The 19417-nt window shown below is 32.2% G+C and overlaps 1 protein-coding gene across 1 annotated transcript; it reads right to left on the bottom strand.

The window, feature by feature from the left end:
• Positions 1 to 12773: 12773 nt before the first annotated feature.
• On the bottom strand, positions 12774 to 19417 carry LOC106107058. The gene is made up of 4 exons (XM_013287747.1): positions 19309 to 19417; positions 16085 to 16254; positions 14173 to 14286; positions 12774 to 12957 (listed from the first exon to the last, which is right to left on the bottom strand). The coding sequence occupies exons 1-4, from the start codon at positions 19379 to 19381 to the stop codon at positions 12898 to 12900; spliced, it is 417 nt and encodes a 138-aa protein (XP_013143201.1). The 5' UTR covers positions 19382 to 19417; the 3' UTR covers positions 12774 to 12897.

The following is a 19417-nucleotide window of genomic DNA, read 5'->3' on the forward strand; positions in this document are numbered from 1 at the left end:
AGGAATATACATTTTTAAGTAAAACATATATTTAAAACCCTTCTCCACTAAGCGACTAGATTTGCAACACTAGTTGGGCATGACTGCTGTTCCTAGTATAATGACTTCTGACGAATAGTTTCTCTACTTGAAAAGGAGTCTGAGTACCAGCGCCAAGCTACGTGGAATCAGTTTTTTTAAATTTGATATCTTCAAAAACGACGTCAATTTTTCATACAATGACATGGCGCTAAAAACCTGTTCATTGCTCCAGTTTCGCGCTACAGAGTGACAACTTGACCTTGCCGGAGCGTTTGATCGTTTTTATTTTTTATTTTGTTACCGAAATGTCAATTTTGAAGTGCCAGTGCTTCAAGATTAACATTCTATCCCTTATATGGAATGTATAGATTTGTTAATTAAGAAACATGTTTTGAAGTTAATTAAAAACGCTAGAAGCGTTTTATAACCTTTATTTGACAAGAGTCGGCATCGGAATTCGTATATTTTATGTTTAGGATATGTCATTTTTGTGAGATATTAAAATCTACCAAGACAAGCCCATTACTTAACCTCAAAACTAGCTAAAAGGGTTAAATAAAAACATATAAGTATTACATTGATTAAAAAAAACATATTGAATTAACGTATTTCTCATAAAAACTTTAGTTCAGTTATAAATAAAAGACAAGATATGATTTTTTTTACCATAAACAAAAATGAAAGTCTCAAAAACATTTACTCACCGTAGAAACTCTATGGCGTTTAGATATGAAAACAGATAAAATATTTTAACAAAATATTTATTACATTATTTGTGGAACTGGCTCATCTCGTTTCGCCCACAATTCATGGTATTTGTATCAATACAAATAGATAGCTGATACACTGACATTTGGCTTATAGTCTTTTTGTAAACTATTGTTCTCAAAGAAGGAATGTTATATGAAATTTATGCTGATTTGATGAATAAAAAAAACATCAAAGGTTATTCGTAACAAACATGTAAATCCTAGCAAATAATTTATCACAAGTTTTTTCTTATGTCTTCTATTTTGGGCTTAAAAATGACATCCGGTAAGTCTATTATTTATAAAGTTATATTGTTTCGTTCGACGCTCAATAGACCGTTCGTTTTCATAGCTGATTTTTCCCGCCAAAAATTAGTCTAACATCCGAATGTCCACTACCGTAATAATACAAAAATATATTGACATCTCACTCTACTTTCTTTGAATAAATAGAGAAATGTTTTTATACATGTTTTTGCAGTGAAAATAATTAATATTTTCAACGAAGTAAATTTCATACTGGCCTTTATAAAGGTCGTAGAACAATCATAAGACCTTATTCAGTACAGATTAATAAATAAATGATAACAATTTCATTGCTACAATAAACGTACTTAAATTAACGTGGGAAAAAATCTATTGTTTAAAAATAGATATTAAAAAGCAGGAAACATTAAATTATACATGCAGATTAAACCGTTTTGATAATTAAAATTTTATCTGCGAAGAAATATCCATAACTCTTTTCTAAAAGCATCAAAAAGCTTTAGTCCTATGTAATGACGTCACAATTCTCTTAGACAATCCTTCGTCCTTGAAGTTATTTAATACTTCAAGTTAAGTTTCAATTGCCATCTGTTATGCAGTACCAAGCAATAAAACGTTCTTTTTATCGGGAAATATAACAACTAACTTATGTCGACTGTAACTTGACTTGTTCAAACCAAAATAGGATTAACACATTGTAAACAGCATATTTGTGCAATAACAAACTGTATTTAATATAAAAATGATTGCAAAACTATTACGAAGTTAGTTTTGATAAGGATTTCATTTCAAATGGAAATTCTAATCAGTTTTATATTAATAAACTAGCTGTTCCCGGGCGATTTTATCAGCATAAAATTATTTTATTGTTTACATGTGTCAAATTGTCAATTGCAAATGTCATAATGACATAACATGACAAAACTTGGCAATCTTGCTTCCGTGATGTTGGCAGCAACTTTTGGTCTCTTTCCCACGTTAAGGTTTTTATCCAAAATATTTACCCCCTAAGTTTAATGGCGTCAAAATATATAGCCTAAAGCGTAACGTAAGTGTAGGGGTTTTTATTAAAAAAAGAATTATTCAAAAATATGCTGTAATTGCTGACATCTTAGGCCACAAAGAAGTGTGTGTTTACGCTTTATTATAATAGTGTATATAACATTGGATGTCTTTAAATTGTAAACTATGTATGGAATTTTTAAGTCTCTTATCATCTTTCTCTTAGGTCATTAACTTTTTCCTACCAAGGGTCAGCACAATGTCTACTTTTCCAAACATTTCTATAAGTCATACGTGAATTCATTCCCTTCGAATCCATAGCATATTTCAAATCATCTATCTATCCAAACTTTCTATCGCTTTCCTCTACTGTTGTAGACATCTATATTCGAGCATAAGGGCCCTAAGCCATTATATCCTAGGCATCTATGATAAGGACGCGGCCGACGACGCCTACGCGACTAGGCGTGAGCGAGCAATCCATGCGGTGTCTCCCATTGCGTTACGAGTTTTTAATTCCTTCAAAAAATGCAGATGTTTTATACCAGAGCGCCTTAACTGATTTAGGAGATTTTGTCAATAATGGATGATACATAAAACATACCATTTTATAATGGTTTTACAACACGACTGACAAATTGGCGGATCACAATATACATAATGTAATATGTTTCAGAGACAAGGCTAATTCATATTGAAATTTATTTATATATATGCTACTTTATGACGTTTTAAAATACAATAATCCCTGAACGTGTTAATTCAATAAGAGGATTACGTTTAAATATCAATTTATTAGTGAAAAATTGCGTAAATTTTAATTTTGCATCATTTTATTTTGAGGTTATGCTGTATTTTAATCTAAAATGGAATATCTTCCAAACAAAATTAACAAAGTAAGATACGTAGGTAGACAAGGTAAGCTCAAATCAAATGCATCACAAATAATCGACATTAATGTTAATAAATTGATTATTTGAAATTCTATAATAATATTATAAAAAGGAAAGTAATATTTTTGGATTTTAGTATGTTTATGTCTCAAAAACTACTGGGCTGAATTTTAAAATTCTTCCACCGTTATATAGGTAATTTATCTACGAGTAACATAAGCTATATTTTTTAATTTACGCGGACGAAGTCACGTGTATTGTCACAAGTATTACGTGACTCCATGTGATAAAAACACAAATACAATTGATTTGTATGATCGTTACAATTGTGACCTTACACCCTGTTTGATCTTTACGAAATCCTACTTCAGTACTCAATGACTCATAATTTAGTTTAAAAACTACCTACGCTGTGAATCACGAATTATATTAACTTGTATCAAAATGTCAACATCAGAGTATAATAACCGTATCAGTACCGGTAAATTAGCACAATGACTAAGAAAACACGTAAAAACGAAATTATTTAAATATTACATTGCTATACAAGTCGTAATTAAGTCCTTATTGTTTTAAATCTTTTTAGTTTTAAGGACATTTGTGTTAAAAAAATACATTTCTGTACATAATAATGTCTTTGCTTTTAAAGGATGTCTTTTTAAAAAACTTTGTCGTAAACAATCAATAGACTCAAATAACAAAAGACTAGCGATATACGTATTTACCTATCAAGTATTTTCGCTAGAATCACAGAAATACTATCATTATTATTTTTAACAAAGCAAGAATTTTTTTCTGTTGTCTTTTATACTAAAGACCAGTTTTAATTCATCGACCCCTGAAGAATTTCGAAACTGTACCTTATGTAAAATTTTCACTTCTACGTAATTTAAGTAATAGTTGACTTTAAAACAAATTAAGTAACAATTGTAAAGGTCACACCACACTGACGCATTCATTCAATCATTCAACACTATGCATATCGAATGTTGCCATAATCGATTGTCAATAATCACCGGTTACAGTTTAATACAAGAGGCGTATAGCTTTATTATCGATCGAGGATTCGATCTTGATCTAGATATGAGTTAATGAATAAATTATAACAAACCTTCACTCCGAAACAAAGTTCCCATCAACAAAAGCTCCCTGGATATAGATTGTACTATTACTGCCATAGTAAATGTCTCCCAGTTTCCCGTAATATTGATTTATTTAAAAACGTACGTACAAGTGACCATAGAACGTCCTTCCGACCTGTTAGGACTCTAAAAATGTACAATAGACATCGAAATAACTACCTGTCCCCTAGGCCTAACCTAGATCGCTGCGGGCGCCTGTACAAGTCTTCCGTTTGCTAAAATACAGTATCTGGCTGACAAGAAGTATGAATACAGCCAAAGAGGTTGCATACTGGCCACTAAAACTTTAGCATGTTTGGTAATAACCAAACTGTTCTTCTGTCTTTACTGTTTCTTAATAAAGAAACAGTAAAGACAGAAGAAGAAAAAGAAGCGGATAACGGACAAGACGTCATTTATAGAGTCATACAGATATTGTAAATCATACTAAAATTATAAATGCGAATGTTTAGATGGAAGGATGTTTGTTAGAGTTTGTAGCATAAAAGGCTGAACGGATCTGAATGAAATTTGGCATAGGTGTAGAGGATAGTCTGGAAGAATACATAGGCTACTTGATTTTGTTTTTTTTTCATTCCACCCGGATGGAGTCGCGTGCGAAAGCTAGTATGTAATGAAGTTGTTTTGAATGAATAGAAAAGTTTGTATTTTTGGCTTACGCTCTTGGAAACAAGTTAAACTCTAATCCAAAAATGTATTACTGATAAAGTTTGCTAAATAATGTTCAATGATTTCAAGTTTAGTTATATTTTGGTTCAGTTGATAAGCTAAAATGTTACTTTGTTGAATAATAATAGTTGTTTTTAATAAACTAACCTTACACATGTCAAAATCTGTTAAAACAACATTTATTTAGCGTTGTACCTTGTTATTAATGCTCTAATAAATCATTAGATTTGATAGACAAGGTTGAGTGAAAAAGAAAGAATAACTATTAGAAGAGATTCTAAATATATTTAAGTGTACATAATTTTTTAAATCGTATTTAAAATCGTATGTCTGTTCATTTACATTTGGTGTTCGTTAAATTTAGGTCAACTCATGTTTTTGAAAGTAGTCCATCCAGATTCCGTGACAGAAAAAAGAAGTAAAGGCCAGTATTGTTACTGAAGGCAGCTTTGTTGTGAGACTGTTGTGATAAGCTTAGCGAGCGCGTAAGCGGAAAGCGATTTAAATCTAAACGATACGGTACGGGTAAACTAAAGTAATCTAGTTTCATTTGACTTGTGCGTCTAAAAACGATTTTTCAATTAAATTTATTAAAGCAAATTGGATACAATTAGTCAATCAACTAAATATTGGGAAAACCTGGTACTTTGAAATAGATGAAACCGCTGGACTATCTGTAGTCACAATTAGACTGGCATAGACGGATTAAAAAAGGTAACATTTAAAAGGGCAGACAGTTGTATTATTAATGCTGGGTCTCTGAAGTTTTCACTTATTTTGTCATTACCTAGCTACTCGTTAGTTTTAGATTGACCTATGTTTCAATGGAGTAAAACTCAAGTTACGTAGTTAGGGTTTTCTAACTACGTAACTTGAGTTAGTTAACCCAGATACGTTTAATTATTCGTTAGTAAACACTAACCTGGAAACCGGGTATAAGAGAGATTCCCAGATTCTTTTAAATGAGTTATAGGTAATTGAGCAAATAGTTGTAAGTCATCCATAAAACGCTTCCGCACTGTTACTGTAACCTGACCCTGATACCGGACCACATATCACAAACGAAATGGCGGCCACGTGTCATTTATTTGCGCAGTTTTTGTACCAAGGGTTTTTTATATTGTTCGTGAAAACAGTAATAAATTTAAAGGTTCGATGTCGTGTGTATGTCAGATTATCGCTTGACAAATCTTTTTTAAATGCAAGTCGCATTTTCATATACATCCCATGTGATTTATGCTTTTTTTAAATTTCCAACTATTATTTCAAGACTGTTTTCTATGTTTTTTTGTGAAGGAAAATCAATGTAATCACTGAAAACCTACGCTAACAAAAATTATTCTATAAGAAACGTGTTGTTTATATATGTAGTGTTTTGTTTCTATTGGAAAAAGGCATTCATTCAACCCGGATTGAACGTTTTTTTTTTATTTTTGACATGAAGTTATTCTTTCCCGATTCAATAAATAACGCGGTGACCAATTTTCTACATAGAGACAAATATAATTATGTAAACTGCAACGTCACTAACATTTGTAAAATAAATATGTTTGAACTTTATTATTTTAAAGATAAGATATAATGTATCTGCGTCACAGAAACGGAACAATCTTCAAGATTATTAGTGTGAAAATCGATGTTAATTCGAATAAAGATATCGTTATCGAAAACGAGACTATATTATTCTGGCAGTTAAGATCATGGCTGGAACGATTTATTTATTGTTAGACAATGAAAAACAGAAACATTTTTTATTTTCTTTTAAGAGTATAGAATTCTTTCTATCTTTGATTCCTATGAGTTTACATAAAGCGCACACTACTCGATTTTCAGTTGTGCAACTAAACAGTTGATTTTGCTACGAAACAATCGACAATCAGCTGTGTGATAGTTTAATCAAATGTGTGCGCCCGCTTTAAGAATCAGAATTCGACATCATAGAGGAGTAAACGGTTAACAAATGTCATTTGCTTGTAAGTTGTACACCTGAGACCCATAATATTTTATAGCGAACTAGACATGTCAGGGCGTGGCATACAATGGTAGTACTATTGTAAAATGCCTTCTACTTTGACCCCGATACACTAAACTGGACATATATTTATCAACTGAAATTTTTGACAGACACAGGATATACAGGTTAAAAAAAAATAACTGTCTTACTTTGACACTGCGAAAAACTTTTTTTTTTCTAAAAAAAACATTTTTCTTTACATAATTTGAAAAAAGAACTGTTATTCTATCTGATTTTTAAACATATCGAATAGAAAATGGTGAGTGCAGAGACACTACGATATTTTATAACTGAACTAGCTTTGCTCGCGATTTCGTCCGCGTGAATTTAAAAAATAATAAAAAATTAGCCTATGTTACTCACTGATAACGTAGCTTTAATAGTGGAAATGAAAGTGAATTATCAAAATCGGCGCAGTTTTTGAGTTATTTCAATACATACAAAAATACAAATCTTTCCTCTTTATAATATTAGTCTAGATAAACAATATTTAACATTATTAATGTTTAAGTTACTTCGAACTTTGCGGCTTCTATTCAAGTATCATAAGTTGTAAATAAAGTTCTTTATTGTATTTTCCTTAATATAATAATAAACCTATATCATTAATATAAAATAGTCTTAAAGACTGATTATCATACTTTATCGTATTGGATTTACCAATAAAATGTAGAAACAAAGATTAGAAATTTTAAAAACTAATAATTTTAGTTCCTTTCCACTCTTTTCTTAAGAGGAAAGGATGTGAAGGAAAAGTGGATTTGACGGTGGAGGAGACGCATAGGAAAATGTCCTCTTTATATGCGTCTCCTCCGTCAATTTAGGGTAGGCAACTCATCTGCAATTGCGAATGTTTATGGACAGCGGTCGCTTTACATTTCAGTGGATTCAGATGGCCGCTTGCTCGTTTGCTAAGTTTTATTATAAAAAAAACTATTAATAATATGTAGAGATCCATAATGATGACCTACTCTCATCAGATTTCCTGATTAAACCTACATTATATGAAATTTCCCATATTTTTAAACATGTTTTGGGTTTCCTAACCTATGTTATTCCTGGCAAGAGTAGAGGTTGCCAGCTGTTTAGTGGTGACAAAATAGAGACTAGTAACCCTTATAGATTTTCCTGATGAAATCGTACTCAAAATAAAGGTATTAATTTGCTTGTCACAATTGTATAGAGGTATCTTAAAGAAGAGAAAAGTTAAAGTATGGACGGATTGTGTGGAAGAGGATATGTTTAAGAAAGGAGTAGGTTCAGATATGACGGCTGATAGAGATGTATGGAGCAGCACATACTGTGCCGACCCTCCGTAAGGGATAAGGGCAAGTTGATGATGACCATAAAGAAGAGAGAAGTTGCAATATTAATTTTCTATACATGAATAATATTATTAAAAAAAGCAAGGATGTTAATACTCTATGTAATATTGTAAAGCCTTTTTTGTTAACATTTCTTGTATTATTTCCACGATGAAGTTTGTATTTTTGTAGCGACTTTCAAATATTTATTATGAAGGTCGTTCAAGGTCGTTGGAGAATAAATATTACATTAAATCAATATATGTATCTATTAGTCACCAAACAAACAAACTCCGATACGCCCACGCGTTAATGGACCAATACAACAATAGCTTAGAGATTTGGTAATGGCCAAGATCTCTCTAATAAAATATATAACACTATTGGAATTTTGTGACAAGACTACCTTGATATTAAGGCGATTTACAAACGCCTCCTATTTGTTATTCTATGTCCGGTAACTGACAGGATTCCTTGATAGAAATACTTGGTGTTTTGATATTTATGGTAAATTTCTACAGATGATAGCAAGTCAGAGAAAATGGAATTATTTTCATTACGAGTTTGTTTTCTGTGTAGTGGCATTTGTAAGGGATAATGCTATATTTAATATCAAGGTTAAGTCACCCAACTTGTGTCTAAATACCTGTGTGTAAAGGGGCCAGCTGAAAACCAGCGCAGAAACGGCCTGCGCAGTCTCTCCATTAACTGAGCTTGTCGCCTTTTGCCACATTTTCCTTTTTACTAGCTTTAAGGTTGATGTATGTAAGATTTCATTAGTAGCTTGTTTTTGTGGCAATAAAAGTACTATTTATTTATTTATAACTAATTTTCGCCCGCGACTCCGTCCGCGTAAAATTCTCTATGTGTTCTTCCAGACTAACCTCTACATCTATACCAAATTTCATTGAAATCCGTTCAGTCGTTTAGGCTACAAACTCTAACAAACATCCATCCATCTAAACTTTCGCATTTCAAATATAAGTATGTTGGACTCTATCTACAACTAAGTAACTAATGCTACAGACCGACAGCACACGGCTAATCGCTTTATGGATAAAATCATTTCAGTAGAACTTATTCCTTTCGGTATGCATATACAAGTTTATTTATTTAAAAAAATGAACTTGTATATGCAGGTTTTCGCAGAAATAAAAAAAAAATAAAAAATAAATTCTGTATAGTAACAAGGTCATGTCAAATTTAGATCACATAAAAATGAACAAAATTATAATATAAATCATAACACAATAAAGATGTTAAAATATAGCTTTTAACATTTTATCAGATTACGAAACTGCCAAGGCTTTCGAGCTTCCTCGTACATTCCAAATGCATTAGAGCTTATGCGATACCGTTTATGACAGGATTACGCAATTCAATAACCTATTAAATAAATCAATAATAACTAATTTATGTTAAGAATAATTCACGAGGCTATTTAAAGTGGCTTCTGCATTAGATGTATAATAAAAATTGAATACGATATTCTGCCAAAGTAATTTATTTCCTAAGACACTTTTAAATACATACTTTAATGTATAACAAGATACAAACTTAATAGCGGCTCGTCGTTAGCTCCTAGCACGTCTTCTCAGGAGTCTGGTAGGCCTACCGTCCTTATACTCTACCTTATCTTCCCTTTATATCTCGCCAGTTGTGTATTAACAAAAGTTGCGAGCAGTCATAAAGTTTGAATAACACTATACTATTTAATAGCCCTTTTATGGTTATGATATAAGTGGATAATTCTATGCGTAAATGCAAATTAATTAGCTATTTAGCATTCAGAGATGTGTACATTGCTCGCTAAATACTAATGTAATTATTTCATAGCTAAACTATTGCGACAATGTAACTACGAGAATCGAAGAAGTTGCTGACGTTATATTCCTTATAATACTTATAGAAAAAGGATATTAGTTAATGACAATTTTTATGGTGAAGTTTATTTTTAATATTTTTGTATAGAGTATTAGAAGATTTTTTGATAATTCCTTAATAGTAGTTTTAACTAGTCCAACTAAGCTGTAGCCTTGTGCTAGGATATGGTTCACGACAATAGTCAAATGGCGAGATTCGAACTCTCGACCGCAAGATCAATAGGCCATATCCCAAACCATTAGGCTATTGGCGCTTAATAACATAGTTTTTAATGTCATCATAGACTATATCTGTTTCATATTTTAAATACCATAGACAAACTATTTGCTTCAAACATATATGTAATTAGACCACAGATAATAACAGAGTATCGTGATCGTGTACCAGCTATTCACTAAGCAGATCATAAAGCCTTTAGCGCGCCTTTCGTCAGAAGCCTTCGTTTGATGTGTCACTACGCCGCGCTCCCCAAAAGGTAATACTACCCACCTACTTTGAACTCATACTGTGATAACTCGGTCAATGGATATAAAGTTTGTGTTTTTATTTAACGAGATATACAGGTTAACATTTAATTATGCTGTCAGAATTACTTATTAAACAATTTTAGATAACGACACTGAGATACTTCAATTGGTTCGTTCTCGGTGAGAGACCAGACTTACTCATGGAAAACTTTCGTAAGACTTGGTTTTGGGAGTCGCTCTACGATCAGTTGATGCTCCTTTAGATAACTAATTGATGTTTATTATATTATTTAACTAGTTACAATAAATATTTTTCCTCTATTTTCTAAAATCAAACTTGAATACTGGTTGAAATTCTTTATGTAAAGCCATTTGAAGATACAAAAAGTAAAACTTGTATCTTAGTTTAGTTAATCATTTTAATGTTCAAAATTGCTAGATTTTATTCTAATACTAGCTTTCGCCTGAGACTACGTCCGCGTGGAATTAAAAAAAAACAAAACTGAATAGCTTACGTGTTCTTCCAGACTATCCTCCAAGTCTGTGCCAAATTTAATCGAAATCCGTTCAGCCGTTTGTGCTACAAACTCTAACAAATATTCATCCATCTAAACTTTCGCATTTATAACATTAGTATGATGCGAAGTTTTTTCTTTTCTAATGGAAGCCAGTGTAAACTTTATCCTACCTAGGCTAGAATGACGTAGTTAACTAGATCAAATGTTACAAGTTCGTCGGGTTTTATTTAAAATAGAATGTAGAGTGAAAAAGTTTTAAAAATTGAATTAATTAATTCCTGTAATCAAATTAATCAAAGGCCACGTTCACTTTCGACAAATTCAAGTGATTTATATAGATTTTGGTTAAAGTTTCAGGGTTTTCTACTTTAACCTATAAAAGTCTATCGAAAATTACGAACTGTAAGGTCTTGTCACTATGATTTTTATAGGTTAAAAATTACAAACTAAAAACTATACAAACAGCGATAAACATGTTATTTATGACACACGGACAATAATATTTAATCACCTGTAATTCTATTTCAAAATTTCTAACTGGCAATATAAATCAAACGTCAAAAATTATTGACGTTGACAAATATGTTGTTAATCTGTGCTATAAGACAATATAGAGTATAATATCATGATCTATAATCGGATAAAGTTATCCGACCCGGTAAGAAACTTTAGTAACGCAGTTTTGTCAGAAAATGTATATGTACCTAAGTAGATATTCTTTTTCTATGCCTAAGCATAATATATAAAAGAATAAGAAGGCAAGACGGCTACAAGACGTCAAATATCTTGTGGCATTTTTTCACAGCGCCCTCTTGATCTTTACATATTTAATTTCACATATACGCACCGGGTCAGACAATTTTAACGGACTATAACATTTTGTTCTAACGCATAATGCGTGTAATGCGTGTAGGACTAAATGCAATATAACCGCCTTTACGACCTTCTTGTCACAGTTTTAGAGTTTTAGACATTTAGATATGGTCGTAGATAATAAACGGCCATAGACAATAGAGGGCGGGACGTTCGTTATAAGTAATTTGTATTCGATATGCTAATCGACATTCAAATATTCATATTAAATGTTTTAACGTCTTAATAATTATTTAAATTGTGTTAAGTGTGATGTTTTCTTGATTAGTTTCTTTTATTTTTTAATTTCCGAACGTTTATTAAGTTTGTTATTCTATATTTAAATTTTAAAAAAAGGAAACTAATTACATTATGCCTGTTTCTTAGCAAATTGTGAATACGTAGCATGATTAAAGAATATTGCACCGTGCGATTTATCTTTTTATCTACAAAATAAATTTTCTTATCTATTTATATCTTTCGTTATCAATACTACATGAAACCAGTTTTTTTGGCAGTGTTGATTTAAAGATAGACGAAAGAAGCGATTGTTGCAACATCGGTTATAAATGCTACGTTCTGCAGAACTTAGTTTAAGAGCATACGTACACCTTAAACTAAACTATCGCACAACTGTTTAGTCCCGCTTTAATTCCTATAAGCTTATATGGAGGTGCGCATACTACTCGATTTTTAGTTGTGCAACTAAACAGTTGAATTGGCCGCAAAACAATCGACAATCGCACAACTGTTGAGCGATTGTTTAGTCAAAGGTGTGTGCCTGCACTAACAAAACTTCTATAGTTTAGTTTCTGATGAGGAAAATTTAAAACTATTTACCTTACGCATATTAGAAAGCGATGTAAATAAGGCGATGGTAACTTCTCTAGCCGGGATTTTTAAAATTCTCGATTCTTCTAAAGTTGCCATAGTTTTATTGAGTTTTGTAATAAAATAAAACATTCTTCTTCTTATTCTTATATTTCTATTAAAATTTTAGTTTATAAAAAACCCTATTTCCTTATAATTAAATTTATAAAATAAATTAATTTAATTTTTAACCTAAAGCCATTTTCGTGTATGAATACTGATTAGATGATCACATTTTGCGGCTGTCAGTCTACCACTTCGTAGTATATTGTAGCCGTTGTCTCCGAACCTTCGAATTCAATTATCTGAAAAAAAAAAGCAAGTGTGCATTATCCCAATATACAGACCAGCCAGTACCACATCTAAAGAGATCTTGTCGTTCTCGTGTTCCACGGAATATGCTTCATTGAATGCTCTATCATTTGATGTTAGTAAATTAGGATATTATCCCAAAAAACATAGCAAGATACTCTTGACATTATGGATGACAACGTGGTTATATGTTTTACCATAAATATATCACACTGCTATCGGTATAAGTAATAATGATTTTTGTCAAGATCGCATTTCACAAAGACATAATCTTATTAATGGTAAAAAATCGAAAGGATGGATGGATATTTGTTACTACATATCCCCATAACGGCTCAACGAGTTTTGCCGAAATTTGGCATTATTTGGCTAAGAATTAACTTTTATCTTATTTCGTGCGGTGGGAGTCGCTCTTGACAGCTTGTGTTAAGAAATCGGTACCGCGCTAGAGTAGCGGTGCAACACTAGATTATTGGCATATACGTCACATCCCTATGACATCTGTCAATGTCATTTAGAAGATTGAAGGGTAAGCGCGCCATTCTGGCGGGAATCTATAGTAGGAGTATTAAACGTTGTTACCAATTATATTATTGTGTAAAACTATTAATAGAAAATTTTATTAAGTTTAACTTTGTTTAAATTGCATATTTCGCGAAACTAAAATTTTCGTGCCGCATCACAATGATATAGTTCTTTTACCTTCAGCTAAGTATAATAAAATTTTGTAATTATCTCGAATGCTCTTTGGACAGCCGTTTGTAAATGAATGTTTGATTAAGCATTGGACTTTGGTCTTAATGTGTGGAAAATTTGGGACAAATGAATTTGAAATGCGTGAAACTAAAATTTTCTTTGTTAGCTTTTGCAACAAACACTATTTTGAATTTCACTTATTTTATGATATGATATAGCTTTAATTTGGTATAACTGTAATTATAATTATGTAACTCTTTTGTTTTCAATAAATTATTTCTTTCTTGTTTCTATGATAAAGATATAAATCATCGATACTTATTTCTAACCTTATACCATCATCATCATCCCCCTTATCCTACTCCCTTAGGGTCGGCACAACAGGTTTTTGTCCTCCACGTAACTCTATCATACCTCATCTCAGTCATCACTCCCTTTTTGAACACACTCCATCACTTCTTTTACCATAGTTAACAAAATTTAATAAAAACAAAACATTGAATATTACGTACCATTTTCGAATCAGTCTCTGTGAATTCTCTAGTAAAGTAAGCAGTCTTTCCGTCTGGCATTCTTATTGTTTGTTTTAAAATGTTATCGCTTGTTATTTCGTATAATAATTTAATCTGAAAAAGCAACATATTATTTATAAACAGAAAAAAACTTTTTAATATGGGATTTGGGCTCACCGGTTGACAACACTGAAAGGTAAAAAAATTCTATGATTCTTACAACCTCTAGATCTAAAGGGATCATTCATTTTGAGGTTATAAGCCATATTTTTAAGTATTAAACAGGATTTTTTTTGTATTTTCTTTTTATTAAACGTCACTGCAATTTAAATATGGACAAAAAACAAAAAGACTCTGTAGGAACATGAAAATGTTTCACAACACCCAGGGAAGTTCTTTCGTAAGAAGAAAAATCAAGGTTTTAGAAGCGGACTTTTTACATCAATAACTTAACGAACGAGTTCACCTTACCCGATTTAAACATTATTACGATAAACACTAAAATAATAAATATAACAAGTTTAAGATTTTCGACAGCTGTCCTTAGTATAAAAAGTACATTTTTTTCACACGCAAAGTAACGAAGAGAAACTACAGCCCTGTAAAATTATTCTATAGTTTAACAAGGTAAAAAAATAATCCACCAAATTTTTTATATAATTAAACATTAATTTGAAAAAAAGCAATAAAAAATCAATAGGAAAATTATAATGAAATGACGATCTAAATTCAAATGTAATAGCTGAAGCAATAAGTAATTAATTATTTTTAATACATTTGTTTATTACGGCATTCGGCAATCGAAGCTGCTAATCGCTAAAAATGAAGTGACCCTTATCGATTGACTAACAAATAGTGTAAAACAGTAATACAGGAGTAAGGAATACACTGCCCTTCAAGATACTCGTGTATTGTATCTGGCCTCGCGTAAAATAATTCATTGCTTACACAATCGTAAAAGATTATATTATCATAAAGATTGCGACGTATGAAAATATTGGTCTGCGATCGCAGCTCTAGATATGACATGTACATAAACATGGGTTTTTGTTATAAGTACAAAATGCTCCTATAATTTAATAATAATAAATTTTGATTGATAAATTTTAAATACACCAATAAGAAAAATTAATAACCTTAAACTGTCCGTAATGTCAAAAATATGAATTACTAGCTTCCGCCCGCGACTCCGTCCACGTGAAATTAAAAAAAAGTGTGTAGTCTACGTGTTTTTCCAGACTATCCTCTACATTTATACATCCATCCATCTAAACTTTCGCATTTTTATAATATTAGTATGATGATAACATTGTTTTATTTAACTATATTGCTAGAAGATCACGGTTTCTATAATAAAGTATTTTAAATATTAATAGGCATAGATAACTATATGACAGAAAATATGACAGTACGACAAAGATGTGAAAATTTTTTGGAATTGTAATTCAGTTTGACTCTTGTCCACCGGGTCAAATAAGCTCGTCGCACTATAACTGTAATAGTATGTTATATTGTTGTACCTGTGTACATAATGCCCGCGAAAACTACGGACTTCAAATCGGCTGATAGGCGAGCGCTAGATAAGTATGAGCATGTATAAAGGTGTGTACACTTTACTGATTTGGTTTAACATGATCTTGACTTGATTTTAGCCCATCGCGAATTTCCCTCAAATATCCGCCCGACAAAACTATCAGCCGATAAAGTCTGTAGTGTACGGAGCACTTAATTTTGTGTAAATAAAAACCACGTGTTAGTTTACGTATACACTTATCTTTGAGCATAACCTAACCGGTTTAATTCAGTTTTTTCTCATAAGATATCTAGCTAGGCATCCTAGGAAGTCCTGTTTTTATTCGTTTAAGAATGGAAATAAAATAAATATAGATCGTAAACATTTGAAATACAATACCTTACTTCCATCTCTCTTTTCCATTTCTTGTTCTTGTCCAATATGAAAATTAAAATGAAAATTTTTATCATCTGCCAGTATTGTTAGAGTCAAATTCGTTTCACTTGTCCTGTTAAATGCAACAACTGGCGGACTGTCTGTTAGTAATCGAATAATCTGTTCATTTGCATCTGCAATTGATTTCATTTGTTAAGGAAAATTGGAAACAATAAATGATTCATATTAAATTAACACAATATTGTATCATTTTAAATAACATTGGAGTTATAAAGGAAATATAAAGGAAGAGAACGCGTTAATATTTTAACAAGGAAAAGTCACGATGATTTGCACAAACGTTTTAGTGATTAGAAAATTAGTAAACGCACCTAATAACGACCCCTCAAACTCCGCACCTATTACCGTCATATTTAGAAAACTATAATTTTCTTGCACTGTGTCAAAGTTACACAAGAGAGAAAATGTAGATGCATTTGTACTGCAAATGTGCATCTCTTGTGTGCGTGTAACTCATCGATTTCAAGAATAATAACTCAATTCGTCCGTGGATCTCGGCAAAAATACATTTACCATACTGTGGAGTTTTTCAAGTAAGTACTCTCGTTTCTTTGTTAACAGAATATTATATTGTCCAAAATTTTAATGTAATTTCTATTTCTTTTCATTATTAATACTTTTAGGAACACAATAATTTATTTGCTTGAGATACTGCTTTTTTTTTAAATCTCGATATTAAAAATAGGCGGCAATAGGAACAAATATCACAATTATATTCCTATTACCGACCCATATCCTTGATAAGTATATTTCGTATCTTTTGTGGGCTATGATTTTTTTAAAATCCATCAATTAATAGGCAATTCATAGGATGAGGCTATGCTAATCCAGTTCCTTAATATGGTAATTTGTATTTGAGCTATTATCGACATATATTTAAGAACAGTTGCCGTAAAAATAACTTTTTTTTTTTATAACATAAGGTGGCAAACGAGCAAGCGGCCACCTGAATCTGCCAAAATGGCGAAGCGACCGCTGCCTATAGACATCCGCAATTGCAGATGCGTTACCTACACTTATCAGACGGAGGAGGAGATGCACATAAAGAGGATATTTCCCCTTCCTATTCATCTCCTCTACCGTCAAATCCACTTCCCGTTCCCATCCTCTCCTTATAAGAAAAGGGTGGTAAACGGAAAGGGACTTAAATTAGGCCCCCGGCACCACACTCATCAGACGAAACACGGAATTGCTTCCATTTCACGCCTGTCTTCTGTGTGGTCGTGGTATTACACCGGGCGTGCCGGCCCTGCAGTGCTAAGATGTTAAAGCGGGCACTACCACTGAAACTTTCTTTTAAGTACGTATAGTAATGAATAAAGGAGATTTTTTTAGATATCGTTATTTTATATTTGAAATATCGTTATTACTAAACATTTATAGCAACCACATCATTTAAAATCATACATATAAACGAAAAACTACGAGTCTTTTCTTCTTTTTTTTATCTTTGTTAGGTAAAGGGGGGATTTTTGTCTTGGGAAAGACATGTCAATCCCGTAGTGCTCCTCTTAGAATGTAAGAAACGAGCTGACATAATCGTACAGCCGCTTCAGATGCTGGCTCCGCCAATATTGACATACCTCGGACGGGTTGAGCTTTAACTCCCGGAAAAGTAGCTCGCGCTCCCGTCTGTTTCTCTCACATTCCAACAAGTGTTGGATATCTTCTGGCTTTCTGCATATCTCGCAATTAGGCGACAGGTTTTTCCTCATCAGATATCCAAAACTTGCTGTTGGATAGTGGCAAGAGTGTATTTTCTTAATTCATACAAATTCCATCGGGTCGGTAATAGGTTATACGATTTCCTTTATTAATACCTGTTACCGATTCACTTATACATTTACAACCAACTCCTATACTATCTTTTTTTTTTATTTGATATATATTTGTTAATTCCATAATAACCATACAAATAAATATCATGAGCTTGATCATTTACTAACACATAACAAATATTTATAGTAATATTTAAGTAAGATGGTAATTTTAATGACTATTTGAGATCCCTTTACAGTAAACTAGCTATTACCCCGAGAGTTCACCCTCGTATTAGTATTAAAAAGACAAAAACTGTGTATCCCTCGAAAACCTGATATTTTTCAGGGATGAACCATACGGTTTATCCCTTTGGGATACCCCAAGTATTACTCTAGACTTTTACGAGTTAGCCAAATTTTGTTTTATTACTTTTTATTTCTATGCCAAATTTCAATCGAGAAAACATTAAAAAGCAGATTTAATGTATTCCACGGGAACTATTTCCGGGATTAGCAGTAAGAAATAAAATTGCTACTTCAAAAACTATTTTCATTGGATATCAATCAAACATCATGCTTATTTTTTGGACATCAATATGAGCAACGCTTAAACTGGCGGTAATAGGTGCGTTTACCTATTTTTTAACTAAACGACAAACAACTGTGTATGGCTGTATATTATATACCCATACACACATAATGTAATGTAAAGCGCGTATGGTCTTAACCAGGTTCTAACCAGGGGAGGGCAAAGGTCGAGCTTCCCCATAGAGAATCAAAAAAATTATACACATAAAAATCAATCCAAATAAGGCCAATTTTTTTTTTATACAAAAAGGTGGCAAACGAGCAAGCGGCCACATAAATCCGCCGAAATGGCGAAGCGACCGCTGCCCATAGACATCCGCAATTGCAGATGCGTTGCCTACCCTAAATTAACGGAGGAAGAGACGCACGTAAAGAGAATATTTCCCCTTCCTATGCGTCTCCTCCACCGTCAAATTCACTTTCCCATCCTTCTCTTATAAGAACAAGGTGGGACAGGAAAGGGACTAAAATTGGGCCTCCGGCCATAATAATGGTAGGCTACATCCAGACATAGCCTTTATCATCGGCTGGCATCGACCAGTTTTTACGAACAATAAATGTCGAAACGGATGACATTTGTCCTTCACAAGTTTCTCCTGTTCCTTTTCAGTTCTCAGTTCCTTATCACAGTCTGTGGCCTAACCCATTAAAACAAATGCAATTTATAGGTTAAAATATCACTATAAACAAACTTTAATAACAAATGGATGATTTTAAAACATTAACACTATTTGTGCGCACTAAATTCACTGTTTACAAATACATTTTGCACGAAACTTTGCTAACCATACGTTTAAACACAAAAGGCGAATAACTCACTTGGTGATTTTATTAACTCAAGTATATTTTCACATCTCACTCGTCTGTACTTTTTACCCGCGAACCACGACATGCTTACTACCAAACGATTTCAACTAAATTACAAATA

Source organism: Papilio polytes, unplaced genomic scaffold, assembly GCF_000836215.1.
Source record: "Papilio polytes unplaced genomic scaffold, Ppol_1.0 DF822067.1, whole genome shotgun sequence".
In the NCBI taxonomy this organism is placed as follows: Eukaryota; Metazoa; Arthropoda; class Insecta; order Lepidoptera; family Papilionidae; genus Papilio; species Papilio polytes.

Coding starts and splice junctions, on each gene's coding strand:
- LOC106107058 (XM_013287747.1), bottom strand. CDS start 19,381: ATGTCGTGGTTCGCGGGTAAAAAGTACAGACGAGTGAGATGTGAAAAT. Junction 14,287..16,084: donor AAAAGAGAGATGGAAGTAAG/GTATTGTATTTC, acceptor TTGCTTTTTCAG/ATTAAATTATTATACGAAAT. Junction 12,958..14,172: donor CAGAGACTGATTCGAAAATG/GTACGTAATATT, acceptor TTTTTTTTTCAG/ATAATTGAATTCGAAGGTTC.